We start from the raw sequence: 17,910 nt of genomic DNA on the forward strand, positions 1-17,910 counted from the left end.
TTCAAAGACGACTATGTATGTATGTATGTACGCATGTATGTAATTATGTATGTATGTATGTATGTATGTATGTATGTATGTGTGTATGTATGTATGTATGATTATGTGCAGATTTGTATGTTTTGCTTTACGTATGTTTTTGTTTGTATGTTTTGTTATGTATGCTCTTTTACTCTTTTACTTGTTTCAGTCATTTGACTGCGGCCATGCTGGAGCACCGTCTTTTAGTCGAGCAAATCGACCCCAGGACTTATTCTTTGGAAGCCTAGTACTTATTCTATCGGTCCCGTTTGCCGAACGCTAAATTACGGGTACGTAAACACACCACCATCGGTTGTCAAGCGATGCTGGGGGGGACAAACACAGACACACAAACATATACACACACATACATATATATACATATATACGACGGGCTTCTTTCAGTTTCCGTCTACCAAATCCACTCACAAGGTTTTGGTCGGCCCTAGGCTATAATAGAAGACACTTGCCCAAGGTGCCACGTAGTGGGAATGAATCCGGAACTATGTGGTTGGCAAGCAAGCTACTTACCACACAGCCACTCCTGCGCCTATGTATGTATGTATTTTAAGGTTTTGCCTTGACGTAGCGATACTGGTAAAGTGTGGTTAGAACTTCATAAGCGTTTGATGAGTACAGAGCGAAGTATGAAATTAAATAATGACAAAGGAACAGGAAATTATGCAATGAACTACATTAATTTACGGCTATCACCTTATAGCCTCCTTGGAGCTCCGAGGGAGTCATAAGGTGATGCGCAAGTACTCAGTTCTATGTGTACTGCATCTATAGCAGAAACAGCTGTAAGATAATGAAGTTCATTGTATAATTTCCAGTTCATTTGTCATTTATTTCATTTCATATATATATATGTATGTATATATGCATGTGTATGAGAGAGAGAGAGAGAGAGTAGGTATATTCATGTGTGTGTGTATTCCTGCGTATACATACATACATGCACGCATGCACACATACATACATACATTTAAATATATATGAGCATGTCTAGATATGCAACTATATGCATGACAAGACATGCATAAAGCAAAACATACAAATCTGCATATATACATAAGTGCATACATACATACATACATACATACATACATACATACATACACACACACACACACACACACACACACACACACATACATACATACATACATACATACAAACGAAAATACCTTATTGTTGATGTTGAAATTCCAAAGGAGCCTTGAATCCAGGTTAGAAACTGACTCTTTCTCTATTGGCAAAAAATCTTGAAATAAAACTGAACAATGACATACACACATACATATATACATGCTTACATATATACATATATACATACATGCATATAGTAACAGATTAAGGGAGAATAGAAGAGAAAAACGGTAGAGGAGAGAAGAATAAAATGTCTGTGGATATAACTGAAATTCTTCTTTGTACAAGACTGGAAAGAATTCAACTTAGAGATCAATACATACGCACACACGCACGCACACACACACACACACACACACACACACACACACACACACACACACACACAGGGTGAAAGTGATAAAACGGAATGACATAAAATTTTATGCAAGATAAACATATGCATCATACAAATCCTTTCCCTTTGAATGTTTTGCGTGTGATTCCGATCAAGCTACACAGTGCAAATGTCTATGGTATAGACATATACATATCTACATAAATCCGCGCGCGTATGTGTTTGTGTTTGTTAGTGTGTGTGTGTGTGTGTGTGTGTGTGTGTGCGTGTGTGTATGTGTGTATGTGATTACTGTATACATGTAGCATACACATACTCACACATATACATAATGACTCGCTTAAGCGGTTTCACATGAATAAATTTATATTAAAATACAGAAAGAAGAAAATACATATACAAAAGTTAGAAATATTTACATTTTTATGTAAACTTGCTTCTGGCGATTTAGTGAAGCTGAAATGAGTGGGAAAATATATTGCAATAATTTCTATTAAAATTCATTTTTCCTGATATCGTTTCTGGAAGCCTACTTTTTTACACATCGTTTTTCTACAAAAATTACAAAATGCGGATCGGAATGTCACCAACGTTCCGAGCCGACTGTTGCACTTGGAAACATTGACAACTCTTCAGAGATATTAACCGGAAGGGCATAGCCTTTTTCTTTTACAGTGAAAATGATTATATAGTTCTGGTTCGCTAAGTCATGATGAAAAAGCGGAATGAAAAAGTGATGAAAAGTTATAGCATTTTCCAAAAAGTTATAGCATTTTGTGTTTTCGAATTCAGGAAGGCAACTGATTGTGCGAACATTTTCGAATAATGCACCTCTCGGTCAAGTAAAACTTGCAATGACTACTTCCTTTCAGATCTGGCTCAGGCTGTTTCAGAAGATTCCAGTTGCTTATATTCGGGGTTTCTTCCTCTTTTAATCGCCATATATAACTGGGTAATATTGTAACTTTGCACCTCACCTTGACTCTAAAAGAGGATCTGTGATCATTTAAGTTGGCTTTGAAGGGGTTCTCAATTGCCCAACCATATTTCTGTGTGTGTGTGTGTGTGTGTTGTACAACACTTCTTCGACTTCATAGACCACGCTCTCTGTGTTCCATTGGCCATTGACTGTGCACTCACTGTTAAACCAACGTTTGCGTCCTATCATGCCTCTGCGTGAGGCTTTGGGAAATTCGCTAATGCTTTTTGCTCACTTTCTTCACTCAACGTTAAAACCTTCTTCCTTAGATTAGTGGATAGGCCTTTTGCACACTCGCATAGTCATAGGAAATTATTCAATATGTATATCTCAAAGGTCTCCTTCTGCTGTGTTCATGGCATGAAGTAGAAGGGACTATTTAACTAATAAACCTCTCCTTCTTTACTCAGGAGACAATTCTCACTAAATTATCGTGCTTTTTCCTATATGAGTGAAATAGACAAATTGTAACTGTATTATATTCGTTCATTCGGTAATGGTTAAATGACTGTGGATTCCATCATGTAATATGCATAATATAATGTACGTGACTATATCATTGTCTTAGTCCATATATTTTTGCATTACATTAGATTTGTCAGTCACACTTTGCTGAAACTACTGTAAAAAAAAAAGAATTAATGTAATACTAGTGTCTCCATTTTCCATTTATTATTAATACTCAACGACGGTAGAAAAATTTCTGGAATTTCCATTTTTCAAAACCTATGTTTCTAGCGGAGATTTTCTCCTTCATACAAGTTCAGATAGCTGTTGCTCGAGGAAGGGTTGCCTGAATTATCTGATCTCCTCTCACTCACTACATACACACACACACACACACACACACACACACACACACACACACACACACAAACGCGCGCGCGCACACACGCACACAAGGAAACACAAACATATACATATACATACGTGTGCACACCTGGAGATGCGTAACATATGCATATATACACAGATATCGACAGACGGACAGGTGGACAGAGATAGATCGACAGATAAATAGTCAGACAGACAGACAGACAGACAGATAGATAGATAGATAGATAGATAGATAGATAGATAGATAGATAGATAGATAAATGTACATATGCATATATATTTATATATATGTATGTATGGATGTATGTATATATATATATATATATATATATATATATATATATATATATATATATATATGCTCATTTCTATATATATGTGTGTGTGCGTGTCTGTTTGTGTGTGTTAGTATGTGTGTGTGTGTGCGTGTGTGTATGTTCATATATATATATATATATATATATATATATGTGTGTGTGTGTGTGTGTGTGTGTGCTTACGTCAGAATGTAACTTGATTGTTTTTCAAGTGTATCTGTTTTAGCTGTATTTATATATCATTCTATCATTGCTGCAAAATGGCGGTTTCTTGTGATTTTTTCCCCATTTCTATGAGAAAGGTTTTTGCCTAGAAAGGAAAAAGTGATTTTAAATCCCATAATTTACAATTATCCTATATTGATTAATGATAAATCCATATTAATCTTTCCGATTCAGGCCTATTAAACTGAGACATACCCGTTGTTTTACCGGATGTCATTAAAGACAGGATCCTCTTCATTCTGTATTGTTTATTTTGTCTAAAAATACCCATCTTATAGCTTGTCTGATATAAGTATTTCCAAAACTCATGCAGGGAGTTCTTATCTGCTAATTACTTTATAACCTTAGCTGATAGAAGTCCTTAAACTCATTGTATTATGTGTGTGATAGCATACCAAAATGGTGATTTCAAATATTATACTTTAATTTTATTTTACTTTCTTCTCGTCTTTTTATCTATTTATTTTTTATTTAGAGTTGTGTACGATAAATTAAGTACCCGACAAAATGCCTTAAAATATTGAATCACATCACTTCCTTACCAAGAGGTCCTTGACAGCTCTATCTGTTTCCTTCGTTCTCTAGTCCCTAAGTTCTCACTTGATTTCTGTCATGCCTGAAAATACATTTTCTCTAAGCTAAGACTGTGTAGCCAGAGAAAATATGGTTATGTAATAGTTTCTTCTAAACTTCCTTTTATTCTTTAGTTAATGTATTTTACTTCATTATTTGCATTCAATTGTTTCTCGTGGGAAGGCTTTATTCCTATGTTAACGTCAAAAATATTTCGTTCTTAAGATTGAGTTTTAGGCTTTTCAGCGACGCTGCCATTTTATTTATTAAATTTTTTTCTTTTTTCATTCTCTGCTTTGATTCTTTGCAATTGCCTTTTCAGGTATAAGTCCCGTGGGAGCTTTTCTTGCTGTCGTTTTAACAAGGCTTTCTGAAGCTTAATTAAAACTGAGATTTTGGCTTTTACATGATTTCTGTTCCTTAACATTTCTCCTCATAACTATTTGTTACATCAACCTCTTCTTCCATTTTGAAGGCGTATTCCACATCAACAAAACAGCTTTTTCTTTTGCTCTGTTGCTGTTATTATTATTAATAGATGTTGTTGCTATCATCATCATCATCATCATCACCATCATCACCCTTTTATTATTATTATCATTATTATTATTATTATTATTATTATTATTATTACTATCCTCGGCGGAATTTGAACTCAGAACGGAAAGACGGACGAAGTACGCAAAGCATTTTGTCTGGCGTGCAAACGATTCTGCCAGCTCAACGCCTAAATAATAATAATAATAATAATAATAATAATAATAATAATAATAATAATAATAATAATAATAATAATAGTTGTCTCAGTGAATTTTCTTTCCTTTTTTCCCCTTTTATTTTTCGTTTTCTTTTTCAATTTTTTTCTTTTTTTTCTTCTTTCCTTTTTCTCTGTCTTTGTTCCCCTTCTTTTTCTATTTGAAATTAACAATCCGGTATGTTTATTGTGATAGCCTACCAATGTTAACAGTGAGGTTCTTTGCCCTAGGTGCTGGGAAGACACTCGGCAAGAAATGGAAACAAAATTGAAAAACATGTCAATAATAATAATAATAATAACGAATCGATAATTATTAAACTTCTTGCATAATCTTTGAAGAAGTAAAAAAGAATGGAATAGAATTACAGTTCATTGAATGATGTTCTTTATTATATACATATATTCGAGAGGTTGAATATCTAATTTGGAAGACGTGGACGTTGGGTTTGTAATAGTATGAAACTTTATGCCGTATGCTTTACAAATAAACAATCTGGGAGCATTTCCGGATGCAATGGAGGTTTTGATGTGGAAAATTGGTGATGATATTAGTGTACTTAGATCTGTTCGCTGAAGCATTTCACACATTACTGATAATTTGAGAGAAAATCGTATTTCTGTTCGAGATGAAGTGAGGCTGTTTCTATTTATCATTTGGTCACGGAAATAGAGAAAATCATAGACAGTTTTTAAGTTATCCTAGAAAAGAAGTTTCTGAGATTTTTTATCAAATTTATTAGGTTTAACCTTCATGTTTTAGTTCTTTGAAAACAATCGTAGATGTTAAACTGTGATCGGAAGAGTATTGCAGAGAAATATTGCGGCTGGGAGACAGAATAGAGTAAAGTAATTTTAATTAAATATTCTTGATTTACTGCATAATGTTATCACCGACTTTATCCTTTGGTTTTCATGCAGAGCATGTCCCGAGACAATTTTCTAACTAGCCTTTAAGTATTAAAGAATCTAAAGAAAGATATACAGTGTAAATGTCAGATGGAGTGAATAATATAGTAATCTCCTTATTATTAGAGACCGTTGTCAGAAAGCCGGCTTCTATTAAGAGAATGCTGTGTTGTAACAATAAAGGAGACGTAAAGAGAATTCTGTGGAAAATAATTTCAACATATATTCTGTATTATAACGAGAGCTGTATGAGGTTTATAGTCTACAGTGGAGTTTATATTTTATTGAGTCGGTTGATTGATTTATATTCTGCATCAAACTGTATGTTAAGGATGGAACAGTTTGAATTATTATGACATAAGCAATTTCAAATACATTAACTTTATAGTCTAAATAATAATTATGTAGTCGATCGCATTGGCCAGTCATTCAAAGTCAGTCCAATGTAATTCAGAATTCAACCATTTCATTAATCCTAAAAGAACCAATAACTGTCAACTGTCTTCAAGAGAATCGTGAATATAAAAGCAAACACAAATTTAACTATGAGTATATTGTATGTATTTGTTCGCCGTGTGATTAAAGCATTCGTGGCATCTTAAGCAAATCATCCCACAACAACTGCTAAAGTTCAGGCGAAACCCACAATAAAGTATTTCTCCCACATTTGGTATAATGTCGCTGCTATACAGACTTACAGCTTAAACGACAATCAAATAAAGCAACCCACTTAACTGGCGCATACCGATCGCTGTGCCACAGGCGTGATATCTCCTCTCTCTGCCTTTTCTATATCTACTAGAATTTTTATGGAGGTGAATGACATCATGTCACTTTCTTTCAGACGGTCCCATTTAATTCATCCCTCTTCTCATTCGCCACATTGTGTTTACACTTCAGGTTCTAGCTACTACATCCGGTCCTTCATTCTCTCCCTATAATTTTCTTCTGTGCTCATGGTATTTGTTCTGCAACCGTTGACAACAGTTTAAGTAGAACGTTAACTTTCTGGTTGATCTTGAAGAGCCTATGCAACAGTGTCATTTTCCATAGATTTCGAAGTTAAATTGGGTCGACATGAACTGAGTGAAAGACCATCAGACGAACTGCACTTGCATTCGGGTGGCACACTTAATCTCACAGCATTATTGACACAACCGCCCCCTCCTTGGGTATTTTTAGTGAAGTCTATTATGTTGAATTGACAGAATCGATAAAGAGCCAGATATCTTGCGGTTTTGTTTTGATTCATTAAATTCTGAGTTCAAATTAAATTGAAGGAAACATTACCGTTCATCCATCTGGGATAGATAAATAGAGTAACAATCAAATAATGAATCAAAGTATAATCAATTGTCTCTACTTCCTCAAACTTTATATTTGGGCCTATGTTAGACTTTATGCTCCAAGCATTCAGAACGTCTCCAGACAATATCTCTTAATGTACTGCTTATTATTCCAGCCACATAATAAAACTTGGTTAACTCCTTCCCTTGTCCTATCAGTTTTGGAGGATGTACAAAGCCGTCATGAGCAGTTCTTTGCCTTTTTTAAGCAAGTTATAATATGCGCACATGTCTTTCAACTTTAGTGGAAGAATTGTCAGATACTACTTTCTCACCTCTTTCTCTCTCTCTCTCTCTCTCTCTCTCTCTCTCTCTCTCTCTCTCTCTCTCTCTCTCTCTCTCTCTCCCTCTCTCTCTTCTCTTTCTTTCACATTCAAATTTCTTAGGGTATAAAAACAAAATTGGAAATATAAAAGAATATGCCAAATAACCGAAAAATATTTTCCAGTTTGATATATGAATATGTTTTATGTGTTATGGAAATAACGATTTGGTAGGCTTTTTCAATAAAACATCAATCATTTTACATTCCTATAATTACATTATACTCCATTATACTATATCATACAGATGCATTTTTATATGTACGTACAGGCATATATATCTCACTTTTTCTTTTCTGTTCTTTATATATATACATATATATAAGTAAATTTGTGGGTGTACATACTTTATTAATGCATTAATGCATGCCAATGTCTATAAATATCTGTTTATCTCCATGTCCACATCTATATTTGATATGAACAATAATTATATAAGATTGATTATTCAAAAGAGGAAATTATTCTTTTTATTTAAATACCAAAATCGGCAGCCCTTAATTCTAAGCAGCTATGGATTTTACTTGAGGAATCATGCTATATCGAATATTGGTAGGAAATTGTTAGTATTCTTTCATTACTGATTTTATATGCGTATTCTATGATGAAAGAAAACTCAACGACAGCAACTTTATTTTTCGCGTATTTTATCTATTTCTAGATTATTTTCTAGTAAGAACATAAAATGCTATTACATGTATATATATATATACGTATATATGTGTGTGTGTGAGTGTGTGCGTGTTTATATATATATATATATATATATATATATACAGAGAGAGAGAGAGAGAGAGAGAGAGAGAGAGAGAGAGAGAGAGAGAGAGAGAGAGAGAGAGAAAGAAAGACAGAAAGAGAGACAGAGAGTGAGAGACAGACAAACAGACAGACAGATAGATATACATAGATAGATTTATATATATATAAATATACATACATGCATACATACAAGCATACACGTATATAAGGGGTTAGAGTGTATCAGTATGGACATATATTACGTGTACGTTTGTATTGTATATATACATATACATGTATATATTATGTATGCATGCATAAATATGCATACATGTATAATATATATATGTATGTGCGAGTGTCTTAATACACAATACACACTAAATACATGATTTATTGTGTACATCAGTCTTTTTTTCTCTCCTTTTTCCTTCTTCTGGATATTTCTCTTATCTCATCTCATTGTCATCCTTGTTTTGTTATTACTTCATCGTTTTAGTCGTCGTTCATCAGATTTGCGTGCGTGCCTTTCGTTACTATTGTTCCCAGCACACTGGCGTAGTTGCCTGTAGCCCAATACTCTCTGTTCAGAAACATTATCACGAGCAAAGAAGATCAACCATCGTAACTTAAAGTTTTACAATGGCTTCTTTTAGATTTTTATCGTTCGTGACGAGTTAGCGATCAGAGTTCTGTCAGAGTTAGCTACGGGCACTAAAGGGGAATAAAAAAAAAAACATACAGCTAAGCTGTTGCGAACCACGTAATATGTTTTAAAGATTTCTTTTCAATCCTCACCACTGTTAAAATCTCGACCTCTATAAGCACTAGTTCCTGGGGCATCGTTAAAACCTCGGTTGCTATAACTATTGAATTCTGGAATCTGCAATGTCTGTCGTCAGTAGGTTAATATTTCTATACTTCATTTTTATTTACATAACTGGGTGTTATTGAATAAATAAACATGATGTACTTGATGATAGTTGTTAAGTTAGCGTTAAAATATTCACTGCAAAGAGTATTATAAAAACAAGCTAGAAATAATTATGCAGTAAGATGGAGATAGCAATGTTTTATGCATTTCCTAATTCTGATTTGATTTCAAATTTTGGCAGAAGGCCAGCAATTTCAGGGAAGGAGTAAGTTTATTCCATTGACCCTAGTATTCAACTGGTACTTCTTTTATCGACCTCGAAAAGATGAATGGCAAAGTCAACCTCTGTGGAATTTGAACTCCGAACTTAGAGACGGACGAAATGCCACTAAGCATTTTGCCCCGGCGTGCTAACGATTCTGCCAGCTTATCGTCTTTATTCAGTTACTAATATTAAATATTAAATGTCAACGAATTGACTAATAACAAAAGAAGGGAAATAGAACCAGTATGTGTGTTTCTTATTGGCATAATGACCTTCCCGAGATACTATAAGATGTGTATCAATACATGAGTTCATATCAAGAAACTTCTGAAAGAAATACAAAAGCAAAATATCAAATTTTTCCTTAAGTACGATAGAGTTTTCGTGTATATATACTGTCACGGATTGCATTACGATGCATCAGTAGCCGTTTGTTATATTTTCAGTCTGAAATAGTTATTAGCAGACGTATATGTCTATATTCAAATATTTATTGTTAGCTTATAATTTATTCATATTATTTGAGGTAATTCTTGTCTATGAAAGTTGTTAACATCCCCCTTAAAATACTGTTGCAAGAAATAGAAATCATAGGTCTAGCAAAGATTTATAGAAGATGATCTTCTGGGAATGAAAGACTGCGTGTAGTGTTTCTTGTGGAGATTAAGGTGTGAATACAATATCGCTAACGAGAGAAGGGACGAATGAATCGGAATTCAACATGAAATAAAAATGATCTGCAATGACCCCTATTCTAATAAATGTTGTAAATACCTTGACCGTTGGACTGAATTTACGCATAGAATATAATAATAATAATAATAATAATAATAATAATAATAATAATAATAATAAAGTTAATGTTTAATATATACAGTGAATAAAATTATTAATACTTTTCGGCATAAACCTGAATTTTGACAGACAGATAAACAGACAGACAAACAGACAGATAGATAGATAGATAGATAGATAGATAGATAGATAGATAGATAGATAGATAGATAGGACGTGAGTTTCTTGTTTTCTCGTCCCATTTGTATGGGTCTATTATAAACAGAGAGGAAGCGTGTTTTCTTGTGTTTTTCTCCGTTTGGGGTAGAAAATGATTTTGCACTTTCTTTTTCCTCAGGCAAAACATAACATCTACTGAAATGATAATAAGGTGAGGTTCCCACAAAGATAAAAGCAACATTTATGCGGCCATCAAAAATAATTCCGTATATTTTTTAAATATGTACAGCTGAAAAAAAAAGAACGTAACTCTTAGTTAGATACTTGTTTCTTGACATATGCAAGTCAAAATTTTAATAACAGCTTCCCAAAAAAAGAAACGCAGAATATTGGTCGATTATTAAGAGAAATAGCAAAATCAGAGATGTTTTACGTGAGATAGTGCTTTTAAGTTTGAGGAAAACATTCAGGAACTAGCAAGAAGGCAGGTAACCCCTATTTTTCGCAAAATAGAGAATACTTACAAAACCAATACACTTAGAAGAACCCCCGGTTGGCATGTAGATGGCTGTGGTTTCATTTCATTTACCGGAGTAGGACATATGGAGGCGTGTATCTAGTTTACAAGACCGAGAATGAGATGAGGAGATTGGCTGAGTTGTCGCATTATTGCGAATGCAAAGGTCACAGCCAGAAACATTGATATAACATTTATCCTTAGATCGTTACTACCTTTGCAACTCAGTCGGAGCAGTTGGAAAGAACGGAGATAAAAAGAAATAACATGCGGTGGGATTAGAACTGTATGGTCATGCAAGTCTTAATGAACCCTGCTCACTACCTACTAATCGCAAAACAATATTCTGGAGTTGTGCTTTATTGTGAGTAGAAATGTAAGACATTAGACTGTGATGTTATGTAGAAAATCCAGTTGCTATATGAGATAGTAAGAGCTACTGGAGTAAGGCTAGACAAAAGTGAAAAACAATCCCTAAAATGAAAACAAAGAACGGGAAGAACAAAATATAAGAAATTAGCCATAAACAAGGATGTATAAGACACATGAGGAAGAGATCCTTCCCATAGGAGACATAAGATTTACGATACGCTAAACAACGAGTTTCTGATAGAACTTATGGAATGATTTAAGATGATGAGGGTTATGCGTTGACTCAGAAGAATGAAATAGGACAAGAATTGAAAAGATCCTCAAATGATAGACTACTTGTGAAAGGATATCGATAGTTTGTTACAATATGGAACTAGCCTACACATGACACGTAGAATGTCATATACACATATAGTTTATAGTAGCCCTGTAAAGGCGCGTGGATTAGTAATTGGAGTTTGTTATATCCTTGAGCAAGAGACCTTATTTCACGTTGCTCCAGTCTACTTAGCTGGCCAAAATGAGCTGTACCTGTACTTCAAATTCTGTCACACTGAAGATCCCTGATAACTACGTTAAGGGTACGCGTGTTAGTGGAGTGCTCAGCCATTTGCATTTCATTTGCATTAATTTCATGAGTAGACTGTTCCATCGTTTCGTTGAGCTGAAATACCTGTCGTCGTAAATGATGAAGTACCAGTTGATGTAGTAGCCCCAGTATCTAACTGGGGTTACTATAAATGCACGTAAGTATGAAAGACAAATTTACCTTGATGAGGTTTGTATGGGAAAATAAAAGGGCTGTAACTAAATAGCACAAAAATTTGATCCGACCGTGTACCGATTTTACCAACTACCATCCTTTATCTAAAACATTGTTGATGGGTTTCTATTGATATTTTTATTTTTTCCTTTCAAATAAGTTTATCCCCTGTACTTGAAATCATAAACTACCTAAATGTATTGTTTTGGGATTATATTTTACAGATTATGCAAGACATAAATTGGAGGCATTGGCTCGATATCAAAGCCACCGACGGTACGTACTTTTTCACTTAATTCATATCAATCTAAAAGTACTTAGATTTGAAAGCTTACATGTTTTACCACAAAGTATATTTTTAAAATAATTTTCTCTCGACGTAGACTATGATTTCTCTGGTCATAAACAGAGACTTAGCAACTATTTGTTAAAGAACTGGTGGGCTCTGTGAAACAAATGGTAAGCTCTTGTTGAAGATGCCACTTAAATAAAATCTTTAGAGAAAGCTTTTGTTATATGCCAAAAAAAAGTTATTTTTATATTTTACGAAAGCATAAAAGAAAAAGAAAATTTAATACAGTACAGTGTTTAGTTTTCGTCCTCTTAGTTTTGAGTTCATATACAGGGTTTCGCATAATAAGAGATACAGATTTTATTTGTAATTTACAAGAGTGCGAGTAATGCTTGTCTGGTATTCCATCATTAGTAAACATGCTTGTTTAAACAATGTTCCATCACTATGAGACACCGTGACCGGGTCGACCGTATCTTTCATGAAACAGATATAAGTAGTTTGCAGGAACAGTATGTTTCTCTATCTCTCTTGAATATCACTTTGAATAAAACCAAAACTCGCAGATGCTAGATATAGTAATGCCAAACGTTTCATCTGGAAGAATTATAAATTTAGCTCACTGAAATTTACGATTCTAAGATGTTCATATGATATTTTCTAATCAAACATATGATAGGAAACGAGAACTTATTTGAAACCATGGATCTCTTTCTGGCTAATATATGAGAGAAATAGAATTTTCATCTAGATTGGACGTCATTTCGTCGCCAATAGAGTTACTACATTTGATAGCTTTCTCTAAAGTTAGGAAGCAACCGCTTTCTTATTGCAAATTATATTTTGTGTATTGCAAATTACATTTGGCTTTCGTTGACTCGAAACAAGCTTTTCGATCTGTATCGAAAAATGAAATATATTTTCCAGCTGAGCCATACTAGATTAGCGACTGAAGTTAACCTACCATTTCATGGACGAAATCTGTGTTTGTATCATCTAAGTGTGTGTATGTGTGTATATTCGTGGATAATTTTACATGCTTTCTTATTTGGATATGTGTATGACTATGTGCGCGTACACACACACACGTATATATATATATATATATATATATATAAGAGCGAGTTAGAGAATGTTTATGGAATAGACGTTGTTATGGGGGTGGGGATCGACTATCATTCTTTTTTTCCAAGCTAAATAATCTTTTCTTCTTGTCGCACAAGGCCAATTATTACATCGATCTCAGTACTCAATTCGTATTTAGTTTATCGACTCTGAAGGAATGAAAAGCAAAGTCGAACTCGGCGGAATTTGAACTCAAAACACAAAGACAGACCAAATGCCGTAAAGCATTCCGTCCGGCGTTTTAATGACTTTTCCAGTTCATCAACTTTACGTTAGATAATCCTTTCTACTATAGGCACAAGACATAACATTTGCGGGGAGAGGGTAAATCGATCATATCGATCCCAGTACTAAACTGGTACTTAATTCATCGACCCCGAAAATATGAAAAGTAAAGCCAACCTCGGCGGAATTTGAACTCAGCACGTAAAGACGGGTGAAATACCGCTAAGCATTTTGCCCGGCGTGCTAAACATTCTGCCAACTCGCCCCCTGACTTTATGCTAAATAACGAAAAGAATAATATACATCAGTTCACCAGTAATATCGATTCCAAAATTTGGCACATGGCCAGCAAGAGGAGAAGGATAAGTCGATTACATTGATACCATTGATTAACTGGTAGTTATTTTATCGACCCTGAAAGGATGAAAGGCAAAGTCGACTTCAGCAGAAATCGAGTGTAAATGCCGGTAAGCATTTTCCCGGCATGCTAACGATTCTGCCAGTTGCTGCCTTAATTTCACCGGTAATATCAAAGCATTGAATAGCACAACATTGATAGAGTGTCAGACAATAATCTAATGTGTCAGACAATTATATTTAGTTATGTCAGACAATTAGTCAGACAAATATATTTAGTTATGTCAGAGTGTCAGACAATTATATTTAGTTATATACCTTTCCAATTTAGGGTTAAACCTGTCCAAACTGTCTTTGATCATTCCGGCCTTGAAATAAAATATCTGTTAAATATGATGGGTGATTTAGACCCTGCTCTAAATTTTGTACCTGTTTGTGTTAAATGTATTCAAATTTTTAATCTATTCCCAAATCTCTGGTTAACTTTATTTATAGTGTGTGCACATGCGCTCGTGTGTGTGAGTGTGTGTGTGTGTGTGTGTTAAACTACTGAACAACAATAATCACCAGCATTTCTCTTTTCTTTTCCATAGACGAAAACAAACCGAAAGAACGTGCTCCAAATGGCGTGAAACTTGCCAGCCTTGGTCCAACAGCAAAAGCAAGTGCTGCGATCCTAGCAGTTTAGTATGCAAGTGCAACCTTTGGATGCAGAATTGCAGATGTGTGAACAAACTTTGGGGTGGATAAAATATTCATTTACCGAACAGTTCGACATGAAGAGCTAAATATACCGGAAGAAATATAGTAGTAATTTTGCAAATCTATTTTAGTAAAGTAGTATCTCAGCTACTAATTTTCTTCAAAATGATCTCCGAATTATTTCACTTAATTTTAAATAAAATAATCAATATATTTAAAAACAAACATCAATCTAAACCTTACCGGATGGGAAAAACTTACGAAGAAGCGATAGAATAATATTTTTCGCATTGTAAACATACATTTGTTAGAAAGATCCTTTGTTGTTTGAAATGCAATAAAATGCCTCAAAATATCTTCTGAATGCTATTTTATATGAGTAAAGAAACAAACTCTTGTGTTTTATTAGTCATTATTTGTTTGTTATATATGGATGTTTAGCTAACACCGCAACTTTAGGAGGTAAGCTTTCGCTGCATCAGAATTGATTTCACTTTAAATATACTCTACCGAAAATGTTTTTAAACTCAGTCTGAGACTCATACAACAACATTCTTCATATAGATAAGCCTGAAACCATCTTTCCATGATAGAAGTGTATGCATGTATGTATGTATATATATATATATATATATATATATATATATATATATATATATATATATGTGTGTATGTATATATATATATATATATATATATATATATATATATATATATATATATATATATATATATATATATATATATACACTTCAAGTATGGTATTTTCCTCCAAAATGGAGTCGATTATCAATATTCCCAAGCGGATCACTTGAAAATTGTAGAGATCCCGTTGCATGAAACGATTGGTTACTTTGCTAATCCTCAAATAAAGAATGCGGGGTTGAGCATCCATTATCACTGTTCGATATTCCTGAAGTTTATCACTCAAGTATATATGAGCATGTCTTGATATGCAAGTATATGCACGAGAAGACATACATAAAACAAAACATACAAATCTTCACGTATACATACTTATATATATATATATATATATATATATATATATATATATATATATATATATATATATATATATATATATATATATATATAAAAATATATATATACATATACATATATATACTTGGAAAAGGTTGCGTGGCGTACGATCATATAATAATATAAATAGTATATAAATATATGCATATATCCATACATATATGTACATACCTACATCTATATGTATACATACATGCATATATGGGTACAGGACATCAAAAAAACAAACGTTAAACAAAATGAAAAACGAAAACATAGGAAACGAACGTTTTTCGAACAACTAAAAAAACAGAGAAGCGAGACATGCAACATAAAGAGTATACCCCTTCATCAGTTGTCCCTATTTCATCTACTCCGCGTACGAAGGCAAGGACAATACGCGACTTCGTTGAAACAGTCCTTCCCGCAAAGCAAATTAAATAAAATTTGGGATTTTTTTGCGGAGGGTGAAAGTGTTAACAAGATCAGAACAGTGAGAACAAGACAGTAAAAACAAACGGTGAGGGCTTTGGAGCCAAGACGATAGAAAAATTATTATGAACGCTAGGTAGACGAGCCATGAGGAGACAGGAAAAGCACGTCTTTTCTTTAGGAAGGAAGTGGACAGAAAGAACGATCCCCTTTCGTCACGTGTCAGCGACGCGTCTTGGCTCACCAGTAAACCAGTAATACACCAGTAATCAATGACATATCTCTATACGCTATTGAAATGAAATAAAAATATGTCCATATACATGCCAGTTTAATTGTTACACACTTTAATACGAAGATACTGAGGCCTAATACAGAATGCTCATTTGGTTATGTTCGGAATTCCCTTGCATTGAAATAGGTTTTAGTAATCAAATCAGAAAGATGAGGATGTTATATATACATCCTTACGGCCTAGCCACTACATGTATAAAATGTTCCTCTCATAGAAATCGGAAAAGTTAATTATCTATTGATGGGAATCTCTGATCCCGAAACAGTCAATAACCTAATCCTATTTATGTTGCTAGTACAGATGTTAAGTGGGTGTTGTTTGTCCTTTATAGAGAACTTTTATTGTTCAGTAATTATAATCATTGCTCGGATTATACGCGAATTATTAATATCATCATCACTATTATTCTTATTCTTATTATCATCATCATCATAATCATCATCATCATCACCATCACCATCAGTAGTAGTAGTAGTAGTAGTAGTAGTAGTAGTAGTAGCAGCAGCAGCAGCAGCAGCAGCAGCAGCAACAGTAGTAACAACACTGGTAATAGTAGTAAGGCGGTAAACTGGCAGAATCGTTACTGCGCCGGACAAAATGCTTAGCGGCATTTCTTCGGTCTTTAGGTTCTGAGTTCAAATTACGCCGAGGTTAGTTTTACCTTTAATCCTTTCGGGAGTCGATGAAATAAGTACCAGTTGACCACTGTAGGTCGATGTAAACGATTTACCCGCTCTTGATCTCGCTGGCCTTGAGCCAAATTTTGAAATCATCATCATGATTATTTTCGTATACACACAACAGCTTAGACTGTTGGAACAGAAAACATCCTAACATCGGGCTACAACAAGTAACCTTAGATGCCAAAAACCCTTTTAAGTATCCTAGCTGTCCCTAATAACACTGTTTTCTGGAGCTGTACTAAACTGAGTGTTATGTCTACTCCCTCTATCCATCTGTTCAAATCTTTAGGGACAGTTCCCAATGCACCTATAACTACTGGGATACATTTTACCTGGACTTTCTATAATCTCTGTAATTCAATGGCTAGGTCCTGGTACTGTACTATTTATTTTACAAATACAAAGAATTAGTAGTAGTAGTAGTAGTAGTAGTAGTAGTAGTAGTAGTAGTAGTAGTAGTAGTAGTAGTTGCAGCAGCAGCAGCAGCAGTAGCTCCTGGGGTTTTGCATGCGTAGCGGGC

General features: G+C 34.1%; 1 protein-coding gene across 1 annotated transcript in view; it reads left to right on the plus strand.

Annotated features, from left to right (window-relative positions):
* The window catches only part of LOC128247025 (uncharacterized), a 97,181-nt gene extending 81,868 nt beyond the window's left edge, over window positions 1–15,313 (plus strand). Inside the window, exons 3-4 of the mRNA XM_089347716.1 lie at window positions 12,481–12,532; window positions 14,849–15,313. Coding sequence (XP_089203842.1) covers window positions 12,481–12,532; window positions 14,849–15,005 — 209 coding nt within the window. The 3' untranslated portion in view covers window positions 15,006–15,313. The remainder of the gene's footprint in view (window positions 1–12,480; window positions 12,533–14,848) is intronic.
* Window positions 15,314–17,910: the final 2,597 nt, after the last annotated feature.

The sequence above is a fragment of the Octopus bimaculoides genome, chromosome 2 (genome assembly GCF_046866305.1).
Source record: "Octopus bimaculoides isolate indiv1 chromosome 2, ASM4686630v1, whole genome shotgun sequence".
In the NCBI taxonomy this organism is placed as follows: Eukaryota; Metazoa; Mollusca; class Cephalopoda; order Octopoda; family Octopodidae; genus Octopus; species Octopus bimaculoides.